The following is an 18990-nucleotide window of genomic DNA, read 5'->3' as shown; positions in this document are numbered from 1 at the left end:
AGAGCAGCGATGCTGTTTTTGGAGAGACCACCTCGGTTTAAGATCACCAGGGAACCAGAGGAGGTGGGCGGAGACTCGGATTCATCTTTATAGACCTGTGGCACTAAAACGCCATACTGTAAAAACAGGAAATAAATAGCATGAAACGTCCCATTAGAAAAATGTTTTCCTTGGTTTGAAATGTACTTCCTGGGTGGCATCAACCCTGACGTGAGGTACGAGGTCGGCCACGTCCAAGCCTCAGGACACATCCTTGTTAGTTGAAACTGTACCGTTCATGCACAGGAACATGAGAAATACATAACTATAGTTATTATATAATAATTATAATATACATTAATTATGACGGCAGACAAACCTGCTGAAGCTCTTCTCGTCTGATAGGCTCATTCATCATCTCAGACATTCTCACATTAACTTTGATCTCAATCAAAACTAAATGAATCTAATCTGACAAACAAAAGTATTGTTACCACAAGTTATTGTTAAATTAACTTATATTGTCATGAATGAACCTGCGTACTAAAATCTACAATTTCAGACTTATAGACTTCCAGAAATATTTTGCGTTAATTCGGCATGAATTCAGAGAGTTGTGACTGGATCAAATGTTGACCAGGAATCACCGTTTAGCTCAAATTCAAGGATTTGGATAGAGACACGGTTGTTGTGTGAGACTAAAAGCATGAAGAAAACACCAACAGAAGTAACGGGTTGGAGCGGTTGCCGACCTCCTGACCTCCTCACCGGGTCACGGGGTCAATCCTGTCGCAGTCTGTACAGGATGAGCCGCTTTGTCTCGGCGAGTGGTCCACTGGGCTTAAGGGGGTTAACTCTGACATGGACGGTCAGAGATCTGATGGTCCCACAGTAAAGCATAATAATACCACCGAGCTTAGAGTTTCTGCCCCAGCTGTGTGCAGCGCATTGTGGATGTATGTCAGTACACATGCGGAAGAGGGTGAAGAAGGTGAGGACTTATGAATACTAAGAAAAATATACAAAGCAACAAACATCAAGACAAGTGAGGCTGCAATTAAAGCAGAACTATAGGTATTTTTCCAACAGTGCAGGTTTCAGTTTAGCTTGCACAACAGTTCCCCATTAGAACTGGGCCTGCAAGAATATTTGCATCAAATAAACACAATACTATGTTGGCTTATTCGACATGTAGAGCTCACCAATGATTTTCTTTCAAAAGACTTTTAATGTGAAGTTGCTCTTTCCAAACAATAAACAGGAAGATGTTTCAAATGTTCAATTTTGTCTGAAGGTCTAAAAAGTAAGTTTAACCGTCTCATGCTGTGTAAAAAAACAAACAATAGTTCAATAACAATCTGTGTGTGTGTAAAAGACTAGAAGAGGCCAATTGTTCAGTCGATGAGCAAATGACACTTACGGGTTAATAGGTCATCAATGTTTACTGGGGCACACACACACACTCAAATAAAGACACAAGCATGCCCAGATGTAAAATCAAGCACAAGCACACACACACACACACACACACACTACGGGAGCCAAGTGAAGCCGAAAAGCAGATTTCCACTTGATCGCCACTCTTCCACACCTCAAGGTCAGAGGTCACCTGTCAGCTGCAAATACACGGTTTGGCCACTGACACACACACACACACACACACACACACACACACACACACACACACACACACACACACACACACACACACACACACACACACACACACACACACACACACACACACACACACAAAAGCCGTTCGGCTGAGCCAGACAACAGTAACTGAAGCTTTTCAGCCAATGCTACATCTGTGTTTACAGTGTGTGTGTGTGAGTGTGTGTTTCTGTGACAGCAGTGAATGAGAGCACATAAACAAACACAGATGGAGCTTTGACGATATAGATAAACACGGTATGACAGAAAGATGATTATGGTGAACTCACCCAAACGAGTACACCTGACTTGGTTTCTTCATGCTCACCCAGGAGCTGATGAGACATGTGATCAAACTGAGGGAGGAAACACAGGTTTCAGAGAAAAGACAGCGCAGAGAGAGACCACTGGTAGAACAACAGAGAGGTCGGCTGAAGTTCACTTCTTCTGTAATTTATCTTTTATTCATTATAATCTCAGAATGAATTTTTCATGAGTGGAAATTCTCCATCAAAAGAAAAAGCAACACACAGCTGAGCAGACAAAGAGTGTTGTCTCACATCTCACACAATTTGTTTCACAATCAAAAATGATCAGAATGCATCAGTTATTTTCATAAAAATAAGAAAAGATAAAGGAAATCTATTTGATATCATATTAGACAAATAAAGCATGATATCTTCACATGTAAGAAGCTGGATTATTCATTAAATTCTGGTTTATTTCTCTCTCTCTGTGTTAAAATGTACACGTACAATCATGTGGGAATAAAGCTCATGAGAAGAAACACGCTCATGTCACAGCCGATGCAGAACACACTCACCTGAACAGGTCGAAGATGGTGAGGTACGTGTAGGCGGTTAAGGCTGAAATGACAGAACGGGAAAAACAAAGACCATTAAAACTCAAATATTTATAGCACTACAACATTAATACGGTTTCAACAAATACAAGACTGAACTATTGCTTTATTGTGGTTGTTGTGTTGATGGCATTAGCTTTATCGAGGTGTAATAATGATGTGCAACTTGCTAACTATGGTCGTGTTTTCTCAGGTCTGAAAGTGAGACAGTCAGCAGTTACTTGACTAGATGACTAGATAACTGGCCATCAGGCTCGAGTGCCACTGACTTAATAAGTTATCGAGTCATTGTACCAGACGGACAGTCAGCCAGGCTTTCACTCACCTGCACAGCAGCCAATTAGAGAACAGGTAAGCTGGGTCAGTTAGCAAAGTCAGTCAATTAGTCAGTGAGCCAAAAAGCCAATCAACTAATCAGTCAGTTAACCAGCCAGCACAGAGAGACGCTGTCCTGTCCGTCCGTCTGTCTGTCCTAACGCCCGTCCACCAGCTTTCTGTAATCAGGTTCTGCTGTGTGTGTGTGTGTGTGTGTGTGTGTGTGTGTGTGTGTGTGTGTGTGTGTGTGTGTGTGTGTGTGTGTGTGTGTGTGTGTGTGTGTGTGTGTGTGTGTGTGTGTGTGGGGGGGGGGGGGGGGGGGGGGATGAGGGATTAGAGCGGCTTTGTGCAGAGAGGAACATTTTGTTTCCCCACCACCGGTGTCCATGTTGGCCAACCTGACACCATGTAATCCTGACAGAGAGGCTCCGGAGAGACAGACGGGTAGAAAGAGAGACGGGCAGCCGGACTGAGGCGGAGAGACACGCGGACGGGCAGAGGGAGGGACCGGGAGACAGACGCAGAGAGACGGCCAGAGAGAGTTTAGAAGACAGACAGACAGACAGACAGACAGACAGACAGACAGGGTGAAGGACATTTATACAGACAGACAGGTAGAGGGAGAGTGAACGAGACAATCCGTAACACCGGTGGTGAAAGAGTTACAGGTAGTGAGGAGGACAATATCTACACCATTGAGGAAAAGTACTCTATATCAGCGAAAAATCAAGCCCTTAACATATATACACTCACAAAAGCACAACACCCTTCCCTCCGAGATGCCGTAGAGTCTTATGTTCAGCACAAAGACGGATTTCTGCAGGTTTACCGAACTTTCTGCTGGTAATCATCAGTTTCATTGTGTTCAACGCCTGAACTTCTATTGATTGAAGTGCTTTTTTTTGCTGCGTCCTGTTGTTATTTTGATATGCAGCAGCTCGTCTACCCACAGGAATCAATGAGGTTTGATGTCATCGTGTTGTGTTGAATTAAAAGCAGCAGACAATAAAAGCAATAATAATACAAACGCTGACATCACAGTGACCCTGAAACGGGCCGGACCAAATCAATAAGTGGGCTGAAATTTCCCCCTCGCTGTGCTCGGATAGGTTTACACACACACACACACACACACACACACACGCACACACACACAAACACACGTACAGAACCCGGTTCAATTCCTTTTTAAGTCTCCTGCTTACAAACACTGACACCCAGAGGACGTGTGGATGTGATACCAGAGCAACAAACAGAGCAGACGGGACATTATTCCTGTCTGTCTCTCACACACACACACACACACACACACACACACACACACACTCACACACACACACCTGAATAATCAGAGAATATGATCGTACCTTAAACAGAACTACACAAACAGATGTACACATCTTAACACATGCAGAGACATCAAGAGACACACAGTCGCCCCACAGGACCTGAACTCTATACCCAGAGCAGAGCGACGGATTCAAATCCCTGTTGTTTTTTTGGGGGGGGGGTTCAGAACTGATCAATAGAGGAGAAGAAGTCTGTCAGCTCACTCAATTCCTTTAGCCTAATTTAACATTCCTTCCTATCTATTACTACCTTCTTACACTTTTCATGTCCTTTCAAACTGCAAACGATGGAAAGAAAAGATGGCAAGAGAAGGAAGGAAGGAAGGAAGGAAGGCTTAAGGTTTTAGAAAGGTAGGAGGAAGAAGGGAAGGGAGGATAAACAGATGAGAGAGGAGAAATACGAGCAGGAGGATGAATATTTAATGCTGTCTGGAGAGGAGCAGCGCGCACACACACACACAATACTACACTACGCGTAAGCACATTCACAGTAAATGCGCACATAAGAGATAAAGCATATTAAATATATGAGCACTTCATTTATCACACTTTATTGTCTGAGTGAAGTATTCAAGGAAACTTCACTGCAACATATACGTCATGCACCTCGATGGAAACAACCATCACAGAGAGGCCGAGAGAACAAATATCACAATTTTAAGCTTCGTTTTGGTTGCTTTTTCTGACGGAAGTGTTCGTCACACAGGACCGACCAGAAAAGATGAAGACCATAATGACGGTTTTTCATATATCTTAACTTCTTTCTGTTCACTTCTTGCTTTGAGGACACTTTACACGATGACTTCTAATGCTTCACAGCTACAGCTGGAAATCAAACTTACAGATGTTTGGAGAACTGAATGAATTGTGTGACGCACAAAGTATCAAAAACTGTGCTGAAGTACCGAAACATGCTGAAAAAAAACAACATGCAGCAACATGAGACGGGACCTGAGTGCATTAGTGGAATACAACAAAGTACACTTACTCAAGTACTGTGCTTAAGTACACATCGGAGGTACTTGTACTTGAGTCATGACACTTTATATTACTACTCCACTACATTTATCTGACAACTTCAGTTACTTCACAGATAAAGGTTTTTGTGAGTACAGCGGAAAGGAATGGTCGATTAATCAACTTTGTGATTGATTATTTAAATCCAAAAGTAAAATCCTGCTTTTTACATTGATGTATGACTAATAACTAAGTAATATCATACATATTTGTATAACAGTCAGAGAGGACATTTTAAACTTTCAATAAATTACGTAGATTATAGTTAAATACTTGAGACTGTTACTGAAGTAACATTTTCAACGCATGACTTTTACTTGTAAGAGTATTATTACCGTGTGGTATTAGTACTTTTACTGAAGTAAAGAATCTGTATTCTTCCTCTAACACTGCCTTACACACCTGAAAGACACATACACTCACTCACTGGATGTGCCAACCACAGCAAATAGCAGCTTAGTGTCACTGGTTCCGGTAAACAGTAAAGTGAGATGCAGAATACACGCACACGCACACGCACACGCACACGCACACGCACACGCACACGCACACAGGGTCGTGGTGTCAGGTCAGCTCTTGTGTGCTGCAGATGTAAACTAAAAGCTTCTATCGAACGCCTCAACTGCTGCGGTGAGGAGGCTCTCCAGGGAGGAATGAGAGAGTGAAGAGGAGGAACAGATGAACCAGCGAGAGAAGGATGGAACGATGGAGGAGGAAGAGGAGGAGGAGGAGACGGGACAGGGACAGGAGGGCGAGGTGGGAGAGAGGAGAGAAGGAAGAGGAGGAACAGATGAACTAGTGAGAGAAGGAGGAGGAGGTTGGGAACACTGCCCAGTGCTGACACTGCTGACCACTGAGGGAGAAACATGAGACTGGACCTGAGGGAGGGTCGGAGGGTCAGTCGGTCAGGGAGGGAGGGTAATGGGGTAAATTCATACATTTGGGGGTGCAAATGACTAAATTGAGTATATTGAGCCCCTGAATTAGTCGTTATAAAGTCTGTAGCAGTGGTTAGAGACAAGAACATCGTCTCCTGTTCTAAGATCAACAAATAAAACTGTCTTTTAATTATGATCCACCCATAATAACGCCGTTAAATCATTATATATTGAGCAATTAAACATGTAAGAAACTGCAATCTCACCTAAATCACATAGGTGCCTTTCAAAGCCCTGAATCTCAAAACACACATATATATGATGCAGCATGCATAAAAACAAGCATGTCTACATATGGTTAACACACACACTCACATACATACACACTCCCTGGTGACCGTGGCCCACACAGACAGCTTGTCATCCCGACATGTGACGAGCAGCTTCTGTCGATATGAAACCAGACCGAAGTCAAATGGATCCTCGTATCTCCGCGTGGGATTTGAGAGGCAGCTGGCCGTGATACGTTAAACCAAACTCAGCGCTACACCCACCCCGCCTTCATGCCCCCCGTGCCCTGACCCTGTACTCTGATGGTGATCAATGTAACATCATCTGTTAAGACAAAACTGCCATTAGGGAAGCTAAGCGCCGGTATGTTCAGGCTCCTCCCTGCATTTTTCGAGTTCAGTCCTTACAGGCATGAATACTTGGTTTTAAGTTTAGGAATAAAAGCGTTTTTATCAACTTTCGTATCCTGGGAGTTGACTCCAGTCTATGCATACGACGTCTGCATTAAGGGTCTAACACAGTCACAGGACTATCGTGAGCTACACCATCACATCTATGAGAGGGACTCACACACACGTGTGTGTTCAGTCTTCAACTACTCGGTCTTAGTCTGAGGTAACGCTAGTGAGCTAGCAATGGAATAATCTGGGTTTTTTAAAGATATGGTGGCGGATTGCTGTTTCAATTGTGTTTTAGTCTTTCTGCATTTTTCAGGGGAAAGAATGTGAATTGTGTTCAAGCTTGAAATAACTTTTAATTCAATTCTTTACCCGTTTCAGCCGAACCTAGAGGACAGAGAGGGCAGTGAAACACGGAAATCATCACTGTTGCAAAGGTTTTTTGAAATCAGGCGGAAAAGCAGTCTTTTAAACTTTCATATATATATGGTTTTTAACTGTTGATTGGACACTAGAAGAGTTCATAGATCAGAATATACATGACTGTTAATGGCAGTCGGAGTGCTTTGCAAAGGTGGATCCCATGGGAGCAGATTCACAGACATCATCAGCGCGTTTAGGTGATCGAGACAAACTGAGAGAAAAAGCAGATGTGGTGGCTGTATGGGGAGTAAGAGGAGCTGATCTCACACACACACACACACACACACACACAGTTACTGTGAGTGTGTGTTGGCTGTACTCAAGGCCCTCTGGGACGGACTGCTTCACCAGCTGTGTTCTGACACACAGGAACACTGAGGGCCCGGGGACAACACACACACACACACACCTCAGATTACATATGTACATTCAACTGTCTCTGGATGACAAACAAACAAACTAATGGATATGCACACAAACACTGCACTGACACAAAACATAAAATAAATAACATTCAATAAATTGTTTTATGTTTTTGACCTCCACACTTTCGTGTATTCACCCTCCTTATGTCTGAACGGTGAGCCAGTTAGAAATTAAAATCTGAAATAAACTCTCTGCTTCTACACTAACACACACACACACACACTCTTACTCATATCAACGGTTCGTTTTTTTATCTAAATGAAGAGGAGTAGAGGAGCAGGAGGAGGAGGTGTGTTTAGTCGTCTGTGGAACAGACACTTGACCTGGTTTCTCAATGCTGCTCTGGGCCGAAAAACAGCTGGAGAACACACACACACACACACACACACACACACACACACACACACACACACACACACACACACACACACACACACACACACACACACACACACACACACACACACACACACACACACACACACACACACACACACACACACAGAAATAAACATAGTACTACAATACACCAGAGAGCTGGGAAATAATTAAATACTATCATATATACTGACTTTCAATGGATTGTAAATAAATATATTGTTATGGGGAAAGAAAATTACAAAAACTATTTCTATTCTGCTTTCACGTCAAAAGTCCGTCTTGGTTCAACTGTTCACAACTCAGTTTCGAGCGAAGGCCACATCCTGTGATGATGGGTCACAAGCTAACATTGGGTGCATGCCAACTCTTTTAATTACATCCACGTTTACGTTACGTGTTATTTCCATGCACTGAAGACAGCAGGAAAAGATCCTTCAATCAGCTTCACAGATCTGTAGCAACGTTTCATGGTTTGAAGTTTGTGAGAATAATCACTGTGGAAATTAATATGTTGGTTGTCTGTATATGTAAACTGTTTTTATACTGCGTCCAGATCCGTCAAACAGAGTGCAAATGGACTACAGAGACTCTAAAACAAAGCAAGCAAGCAAACACACTCACACACACACACACACAAGGAGGCAGTGGAGATGGAAGACAGTCTGTCCATCCATCAGCTGGGAGGAGAAGAGGCGACAAGAGGGGTGGGGTCAGGGGAACGAGTGATGGGAGACAGACAGAAGTGAGAGACAGGAGAGAGAGGGAGAGTAGGGTGAGCGAAGGTGAAAAGCAGAGCTGAGGTGTGTGTGTGTGTGTGTGTGTGTGTGTGTGTGTGTGTGTGTGTGTGTGTGTGTGTGTGTGTGTGTGTGTGTGTGTGTGTGTGTGTGTGTGTGTGTGTGTGTGTGTCAGAAAGAGAAAGGGGAAGACATGGGTCTAAGTGACACAAAGGAGTGGGCTGTCTGTGATCGTTGGAGTGAGGGAGAAAAAAAGGAAACAGACAGACTATTGGACAGACACACAGATGCCTAAACTGCTGTGTGTGTGTGTGTGTGTGTGTGTGTGTGTATGTGTGTGTGTCTGGTCCAGTGAGACAAAAAGCTGATGTCTTTGCTTTGTAAGACTGAAAGCTGATCCAGTTGTCCAATGCACAATTTGATACGAGAGGACCAGCGTGACCACAAACACACACACACACACACACACACACACACACACACACATCTGTAGAATCATCAGCTTATGTTTCAGCAACAGTGCAACAACGACTCTGCTTAAACAGCACTGACACACACACATGGACACACACACACACACACCCCAACCTTTACGTACACAAACATACAGCAGCTGGTTGTCATCACTGAGTCAATTAAGATGGAGTAGATTTCAAAGTAGAATCAAATGCAGTAGAGCGTCAGGTGAGTTGAAGACGGGATCAGTTTAAAGACACTATGACATGGACGTAGTATTGTTGTCTGGTACTGTTTGGTCTCTAAGGGCCAAATGGGCCCCCGTGAGTCATTACATCATCCTTTAGTAAAAGGGCTGGTATAGAAAGAGGAACATCTAGCAGCTAAATAAGCAGACATGTTTCTCAGGAGGAGACCGAAGCAGTGACATAACGACTTTGTAAGGTGATAATATGCTCGTTGCATTTTGAGCAGGCTCTGCTGCCTCCAAGTGGCAAAGCGTCTGCATTCACGTCTGCTTCTTATTCAAAGTGGGGCGAGTTAGTACGGTCAGTCACTCACATTAATGCTACTTGTAAGGAAGAATATTGTTAGTTTGTGAACACAAACACCTTTTATTTTCACTGTCAACACATGTGTGACTCTTAGGAAAGACGTGTCTGCACCATGTTCCCTCCACAGTCTGTGGGCTCGGAAAAGATAGATTCATACACACACACATACACATACACCCATACTACACTCTGGTTCCATGTTCTCTTAACTAACACACACACACACGCAGGAAATTAGATCAGGAACAGTAGGTCTGTATAAGTTGCCCTATGACTCTCTTACTGCAGCTTCACAGGGTTAACCGCCTCAGTGCACTAGCAAGGCATGGATGGAGTCTATACCGCCGTCCGTACGTACGTGGGTGTGTGTGTGTGTGTGTGTGTGTGTGTGTGTGTGTGTGCGCATTTAGACGGCTGCTAAGCCGTTAGTCATGAGCTAATGGGGCCAGAGAAGCGTGTGTGTGTGTATATACAGTATATACACAAACAAATGTGTCTTTCTATGCATGTGTTCCTGCAGCAGATTGCCGGCATGTAAAGCCTGCACATATGAAAAGGGACGTGTGTGTGTGTGTGTGTGTGTGTGTGTGTAAACTTCTATGAAGGTTATGCTTCATTTAAACTAAAAGTGGAACTGCACTGGAGGCGTTGGATGTACACATACATAGCGTACACAGAGACATGAGCTCACTGCTCTAACTGTCGGTGTGTGTGGGATCGACGGCTGAGGCTGAATGAGAATAATGAGAATAATGAGACTCAGTCCAGTTTGTTTACGACCCAGCAGAGCAGACTGGTCCGTCAGCCCATCGCACAAGAAACTAAATCAATGGCTGATTTAACAAAGATTAAAAAAAAACTATAACTCAAACATCAAATGTATTATTTTCATTGGAAATAGATTAGGCACTGAAAATAATTAAATAGTTCAAACACCATTTAGTCGATGTCCCCACAGTGTTGCCTGACTGGATTTGAGGAATACTGGAGAATGTTAGAGTTTTAGTTAAGACGGCTTTGCCTGTTATCTTTTAAATAAAGATTATTTTGAATATTCCACTTGCTCTGTATCCGTTGTTTAAACATTCAACTTTCATTGGATATTAGGGGTGAGCGACATGGACAAACTATCAAAATGCACCGACTGGTTTTGTTGTGGCACCCAAAGAAATCCTCAAATGTAATACTTTGACTTTTCATACACCAACGCATCACTCGTCATTATCTCAGCATCATTAAATCTGTCAGATAAATGGAAATACTGAAGTAGCAGACGGACTTCTGAATGTGTAAAATACTGGAGTGCTGATCAAGTGAGCGGAGGAGACTTAATACACGAGGAGGAATCTGACTGATAGTGTTGAGACGGGGCCGCTGTCTGCTCCGGTTGTTCTCATCGGGGGCCGAATATCGACGGCGGGGTCGCCTTCCCCCGCTTGTTCAATACCTCTGTCCTTCGCTTCCTGTCTGCACGACACCCGACGCCACCGCTGTGTGTGTGTGTGTGTGTGGCTTATGCTGCTGCATTTGCAGGCAGAGGTAGCGGGGATAAGGTTGCATGTTGTTCTTTTCGTGGCAGCATTTTCCTGAGTGATGGAATCCCTGAGAGGGTTTAATGTTGGTGGCGGACACGAGCCTCGCTGACCATAAACACCGCCTCTCCCTGCATAGCTGTCTCACTGCACAGCTGTCTCACTGCACAGCTGTATGCGGGACTCTCAACACATCCACAGGTAACTTCTCCTTAACCTTAAAATCTGCTAATTTCTCCTACGGCCTTGCGTACCTGCAATCACTGCAATACCCTCCATGTATGCTAGTTTAAATGTGGCTCTGTGTGTGTGTGTGTGTGTGTGTGTGTGTGTGTGTGTGTGTTTTTTGCCTCCTAAATATGAGCGTGTCACATCATCCAGAGCGAAACCAGTGGACAGCTCAGCTGAGGCAGAGAAATGGTTTTAAGTGCTGCTGCTCTGCACACACAGAGCTCACGAGATAAAACAAACACACTCACAGTTAGGACCAACACTGATAGTTGTGGGAGGCAGAGACGAACAATATTTAAATAATAATAATTTTACCGTTATCCTTCATGTTCTCTTCCATATACGTTTGACTAACTTGGAGGTTCGTCTGATCCTGAATGCTTGTGTTTCTGGGCCGTCAAACTTTGATGAGCGCAAGATTATTATTACTAATAGAAATGATGATTTAAGAAATAAGAATAGAGTTGTTATAAACCAGAAATATCCTTTAAAACCTTTTATAAACGTGCTATTCTCCTGCTCTGCTGTGTGTATTTGGGGAGAGAAAAAAAAAAAGAAAAGAAAAAACATGTCCGTCAATATGACAGATGTGTTCTCTGTGTTGTAGCACCAGAGGCTAAAAACAGACGCTGTGAAGGACTCTGTTTCTTCAACATGCCCTTTAAAGTGCCATATTTTGAGTGAGGTGACCCCCCCTCAAACACACACACGTGCACGAGCACGCACACATCGGCAGCAGGATCAATCTGAACCCCTGTGGTGAGACAACACTGGTAACACACTTTGACTTGTTCAGTGTGTGCTTAAAGCTGCAGCGTGCGCGCGCACACACACACACACACACACACACACACACACGCACGCACGCTTCTGTGTGCATGTGTTAAAGTGTGTGTAACTGTCAATCTGTGTTTACTGTGTGTAGACGGGTATCTCCGCCTGTTAATGTCTGGTTGCAGAGTCTCAAAGTGTGTGTTTTTTCGGTGTACATCTGTCTATGTGTGTCAGTTTGCATGTGTATATCTGTCACTGTGTTTGTTTTATATATATATATATATATATATATATGTATGTGTGTGTGTGTGTATATGTTGTGTGTGCTCACCCATGCTGTTGGTGGAGCTGCACCACATCAGCAGACAGCCGGTACACAGCAGGTTGAGAGCCCCGAACAGCAGGATCCTCCACGACTGAAAACGACAACAAGCAAATAAAATAACAGTTTAAGAACAATAAGAAAAAGGAGCAGCGTGGCTCAACCTTTGGCTTGAGGCCCGACTGAGGTCATTCATTACGCACGAGGGGAGAGATCATTGTGTTAACGTCATGTTTTCTTTTGAAAAAGAGAAAACACCACCATGCCATAATAAAGTCAGGACAGCTGAACAAACTAATAGTTGGTTCTACGAATGTTGATGAAGAAAGGTTAATTACCAATCAATATCATCAGCCCCATAGAAATGAATAGGAGAAGGAAATATGGGATGTATTGGGTTAAACACTGGATCCTACACAATGCAACTCACTAGCATCTTTCGTTATATTTGTCCACAAGCCCAAACGGATAACCGGGATGACATGAAGCTAACCCACAGAAAGTATTATACAAGCGTTTTCTCCTGCACAGGGTTTCCCCGGCTGTCAGTCAGCGTCCTGTGTGGCAGACGCTCTGGCAGATGACCAGCCGCCGTCTAATCTAAATCCAAACCTACAAACCGACTGGGAGCTGCTGGGTTTTGGCTGCTGCATGCGGAGTGAGCTTCCTGCCCCGCGGTCGACCTGCTGTGCCGGGAGATTTGGGTGAATTCTCTGACTGAACGAGTCACTACAGTCTGAATCAGTTCATCGCAGAAATACCAGCTCAGGGGAAGGTCACATCCGGAGGACCAGAGAGCAGACAACAGGCTCAGTGCTGAGAAAGAGCAGATCTGCACATCTGGAACATCAGCAGGTTTGAGTTACAAGAAATCCCCCCAAGTCATTCTTTAAGAAACACAAACAGGTTATGTTGTTTAAGTGTTGGGTACAAATGACCAAAGAGAGTAGACCAGAAACACATTTTTTGTACAATGTGTATCGGAGACCATTCAACACTGTTCTTACTCCATCAGCCAAAATGTCTATTCAGCAAAATGTTCAATGAATTACATAAAAAATGAAAGAAACGCGAGTCTAAATTCGCCCTCAGAGCAGAAAAAGAGAGTGCGTTTGTGTGTGTCAGAGAAGAGGGAAATAAGAAATGGAACAAGGGAACGAGTGAGAGAGTGTGTGTGTGTGTGTGTGTGTGTGTGTGTGTGTGTGTGTGTGTGTGTGTGTGTGTGTGTGTGTGTGTGTGTGTGTGTGTGTGTGTGTGTGTGTGTGTGTGTGTGTGTGTGTGTGTGTGTGTGTGTGTGTCCTGGCCTGTCACTTCGTGTTGGAGTCATATGCCGTGGTGGGGAGCGCCGAGTGCTGTGAAATCTACAATTACTGTGGTGTGCTGTGTTATGACAGCACTGGGGCGTCTGGTGACAGCACTAGCCAGCGACAGGCATGGGAGACCCACAGTGTGCGTGTGCGTGTGTGTGTGTGCGTACGCGTACATGGGTGCATGTGTCTGTGTGTGCAAACAGAGAGACAGCACTTGGCCCAAAACATTCCCAACCCCCATTCACATCCACAGACACTCAGCGCCTGGAGGAGAGGGCATGGTTGTAAAATCCTGACGCTCTGCTGCCCCCGTCCGTCCGTCCGTCGGCGGCTGCGTCGCTCGTGGTGTCCGGCTGCATAACCGCGAGCCAACATATTGAGGTTACATGTGACATTGGAGTGACAGAGCTGCAGCACTTCAGTTACCAGGTACTGTATGAAATAAGGAGCCCACGCTGACGCCAGGCCTCATTACATCATTGTCGAGCACCGTGCCATGCCGCAGCATCGGGGAAATGTGTGTCACCGTGATGAGCGGAAGCGTGACTCATATCAGCCTCTGAAGAAGGGAGGTTGGAGCAAGAAGGAGAGGTCAGTTTAATCCTAACAGACTGGGAGTACGTGCAGGGGGAGTAGTGGGACTTCTGGAGCACGCCGCCGTCGCTCCCCGACACGGCTCGCTTACGGTCGCAATGAAAAACACGAATCAACCTCTTTCCTCGGATTGGAGCCGCCGGGGTTCTGCGTGTTCAGGGTGGCCGTGTCCTCCTCTCAAAATAAAGCTACTTACATAATGAATCGGCGGCGGCCTGTTGACGTAGACGGAGGAGTTACAGCAGAAATAAGATGATGACCGGTGCTCACTCTTCTGTCCCCCCGGTCATGTCTCGTCTCTGCCGACATTTTGTTACTGTAACAGTGACTGGCGACCTTTAAGCACCAATGTCCAGCACTACAAACACGTACTGTATGACAGACATGGTGAATAACCGGCATTGCAATTCTTAGGCTGTTCTGAAATTCATCCGATAAAAAGCAGCGTCAGTAACTCGCTGCTGCTTTAAGTTTACTTCATGTCCTCTTCAAAAACTTAATGTGAACTTGTTTTAGAGAGAACTTTGACTCTGAGTACATCTTTACAGGAACTTAAAGTGGAACCGAACTGATTTTACACATACATGGTGGCTTTACTAGTCGTGAAGTCAGAACAGAGGGTTGTCAAGTCGAGCAGGGTCTAATGAGGAGACACTATTGAGTTGCATTATGGGAGGTGCAGGATCTAGTGCTGTCGGAGCTTGGAGCGCTTTGTGTCCCTGCTGCTGTGCAAATTCTTCATCCTTCATGGCCAACGAGGAGGATGAGGAGGGCTGATTTGGCACTTTATTTAGTTTCTTTCATTTTTAATGGTTTGGTTATGCTGTGGCCTAATCTACCAAAGCTTCTTCTATTGTTCACATGAAACTGGAGAAGAGAGAGAAACTCCTCACCTCAACACACCTGATCGATCAGTGCGTAGAGTGCGAGTTAGATGTTAGCAGTTTCGGGAAGTTATGAAAACCGGCGGACGCAGGCAATCCCTGACTGCTGACGTCAGAACAGTGTGCGAGGTGTTTCCACTTTGTTCAAGGCCTACTGAGGCTGAGGTGTCCATCAATGGTTTAAAGGCTTATTTGGATATATTTGGCATAAAATAGCATATATTTGGTGTTAAAACATGTAGGCTGTAAAAGCTGCAGGCTACCTGAAATAATATGTGGACAAGACTTTGTTATATTTTACAAAAGGTAAGAGGAGACGTGAGACAAGGGCGATGAGGCGATGAGGAAGCACATCTCAGCTTCCGCCGGTTTGAACTATGTTTGGTCCGTAAGCCGTGTACGACACCGTGTAATCCAATCCAAGGCTCTATGGGGAAGCAAGACCCCCTGCCAGTATGTGGTCAAAGTGGATTATAGTACAATAACACTGACACACACACACACCAATCACGTCTGAAATCCTTTTACGTTCATTATCATATCTCCAGTGTTGTTGAGAAGCATTTTTAGCTTAAACTCTACATCTGTCCCTGTTTTGATGGGAAACTATTCCTACTTTTTTTGCATCTACTCTAAATCACTTCAAGCATTTGAACTAAACATGTTTTTTGAGCAGGAAATTAAGACAAACTCTGTTGTTGTTGTTTTGTGTTACTGCTGATGTGGAATATTAAATGCTTTCTTATCAGCCTGCAATAAAGGAAGTGCCTTCTTCTGCCTCTAAATAATGTTCATCATTTTCACACCCAACAAGTTCATGCTCAGTTGGCCCACCGAAAAATGCTATCACATTATATTTATATTCAGAATATACAGAAATTGAGACAACAGTTGGAAGCTGTCAGACAAAGTGGACCGACTGTCAGCTCATGGCTGGTGGTATTTTACTCGCTGCTGCTTTCACTGGAACACGGTGACCTGCTAGAAAATCAGGATTACTGGAGGTGTTTGGGTTTGACCGAGTGTGACACAGCTTACAGCACAGTGGGATTATGAAGTGAGGACTTTCCAGACGCTAACTGCCGAGTTAAAACCAGGAGGAAAGATGCTGTTTGGATGATGATAACCAGGCGGATACAGTTGGTTGATAGTAAAAAAAAAAAGAAAAAAGAATGAAGCTCATTTTTATGTTTTTTAAAAGGTGAGAGATCTGAGAATGGGAGCAATTTGATTGCCTCTAAATGGCTCTCAATATGGAGGCGCCTGAGCCGGCGGCTTTCGGCTCACAGTGCTAGAAGCGCTTACGATGCAAACCACAAAACGTCAAAAGTGCTGACAGGGCTAACAGGGTCAACCTGAGGGGGAACCAGAGGGTGGGAGCTACGCTTCCTCCACGGGGTACCTGGGTTATCAGTTATAACCGCCGTCTGTTGTAACCACCGCATTAGAGCAGTGAAGAGCACCTGTACATCGATAACAGCTGTTTGATGCTATATTAATGTTCTGAATGTACAGCTCCTTTAAAGAGAAGAAGTGTGACGTTATATGTTTACTATGTACTTAAACACACACACACACACTTACCCGTCTATCTGAGGTGACCAGTCTGAATTCTTGCTGAAGTTTTCCAAAGAAGGATTTGTGCGTCTTCCTGAACGGATGAATGGTGCCCTGCAAATTAAAACAAACGATTAATAAATATCAATACTAACGAACTTTTAACTTGACAATAGATAATGAAACATTTGATGAAGTGTAGTGTGCAGCTAAATAAAATGCAGGCTAGAATATTTTTGTACAGATGTCAGGAATGACGTTTAGATTAATTTAGGTACAATCAGGTTCATCAAGTCTGTGACAGTAATGCAGAGATGGAGGCAAAGCCTGATCTGCACTGCCACCAAGTGGTGAGTCAGTGTACAACATTGACTTTAGCTACACTGGATGTTACAGACGCACCTGGTAACAATTTAATCTGCAGAAATATTTTCTTGGGGTATTCCAAACCGCAGAGTCTCTTTACTTATGAGAAAGTTATCATATTAATGCACATATTTGCACAATTTGATGGCTGATAATAATGCCCCTCACTGTTTAAATATAGGCATCTTAAAGTAATCAAACACCCAAAAGAAGAAACATCGCATTAAATACAAGAGAAATAACTGTACACCAAATGTTTCCCTTAAACTCTACGAAAAAAGTACCACCGGACTTTTATCAAGAAATTACTATCTTGTATGACTCTCCCATCCAAATGGTTCTGAAAGAAAAAACTTGACTCTTAAGTCAAAGCTTGGGTCCAGTCTTAAAACCTGTTCTCCGAAGTTTAACACATACCAGCCCAGTCTGTCTTTAAAGACATGAATACACACTAAAGAACAAAAGTCATGGTAAACACAGAGCGGACTACTTTGAGAAGAAATGAAAGCTCCAGTACAATCATTATGTGTGTGCATAATATTACAGAGGTGAGGAAATAAAGGATAGTAATTAACCCTAAAACCCATCCAATAGAACCCCCAGAGACACTCACCAAGACATATGCCTCGTGCTCATGCTTCTTCCTGTGCAAGTGGACATCTGTGGACGAATACAGACACCACCGTCAACATGGAAGAACAACAAAACATGATGAACGGTAGACTGTCTGACAATGAGCTACGGTTTCTGCATTTTAGTGTAAGATAACCAGCGTGTTCTTCGCTTTAGATAAAAGATCATTTTGGTTTATTGCAACTTTGGTGTTATTTTGTTAATGTCTATACTGTACTGCAACTCTTTCCTAACCCATGGGGCAATGTTGTTGTAGTTCAGCTGATTACATACATGCATTGAGACAATAAAGGTGTGTCTACAATCCAGCAACTTTTTTAACTTAGAACTGGTCCTCCACCGAGACTCCATCCTATCTATGAATTGTTCCTGTTGAATTACCATAATATTTAATAGAAACACAATATCAGTATTTTCACTTTCTTTACTTGTACTACCTGGTTACATCTCTGTATACCATATATAAATATTTGTTTGACTTTAACTTCCGTGTAACTGCGTATTTTTACTGTAATATTAAGGTTTCCACTTTTACAGAAGTAAAATATCTGAATAACGTTTTAATTATTTCATTCTTAACCACTAGCTAGACGTTGAAACTGGCTTGACAGTAGGTTCACTGCTAGCTAGATTAGCTATACATACACGTTACCGTCTACAAACAAGATCCACGGACCACTAAACTGGTTTACACGGACCGTAAAAGACAGTTTTTTCCGTTGTTAGCTGGTCACCATCAATGTGTTGACCAGCTAACAACGGAAAAAACTGAAAAGCTCCGCTGACGTCCACAGCTAAAGTCGGAATCAGCTGTTAGCCGTCGGTTAGCACAGCCGCCTGTTTGCCGACGTGTTGTTAGCCGTTAGCCTGCTAGCATCACAAACCTGAATCACTGACGTTAATGACATCCACCGACACCATGTCCGGTTTATCCAGCGGGCCCACTTTCCTCTCGATGACTCCAGACGGTACCACGTCCGGCTTCGTTCCGAACTTTCTGGGATAATAGTCTCCGGCATTGTGGTAAGACAGACCCGAGGACGTGGACATCATTCCGTCCATCTCCAT

The 18990-nt window shown here is 43.8% G+C and overlaps 1 protein-coding gene across 1 annotated transcript in view; it reads right to left on the bottom strand.

The window, feature by feature from the left end:
• The window catches only part of slc30a6 (solute carrier family 30 member 6), a gene marked incomplete at its 5' end in the record, with an annotated part of 40057 nt that extends 21067 nt beyond the window's left edge, over positions 1 to 18990 (bottom strand). The window contains 6 exons of the mRNA XM_079169128.1: positions 1926 to 1991; positions 2459 to 2501; positions 12588 to 12672; positions 16951 to 17037; positions 17903 to 17949; positions 18807 to 18990. Of these exons, the coding sequence (XP_079025254.1) occupies positions 1926 to 1991; positions 2459 to 2501; positions 12588 to 12672; positions 16951 to 17037; positions 17903 to 17949; positions 18807 to 18990 (512 nt within the window). The remainder of the gene's footprint in view (positions 1 to 1925; positions 1992 to 2458; positions 2502 to 12587; positions 12673 to 16950; positions 17038 to 17902; positions 17950 to 18806) is intronic.

This window comes from Pholis gunnellus, assembly GCF_910591455.1.
Source record: "Pholis gunnellus genome assembly, chromosome: 11".
Taxonomy (NCBI): Eukaryota; Metazoa; Chordata; class Actinopteri; order Perciformes; family Pholidae; genus Pholis; species Pholis gunnellus.
The sequence above is the reverse complement of the archived record's forward strand: the minus strand, read 5'-3'. Positions and strand labels throughout refer to the sequence as shown.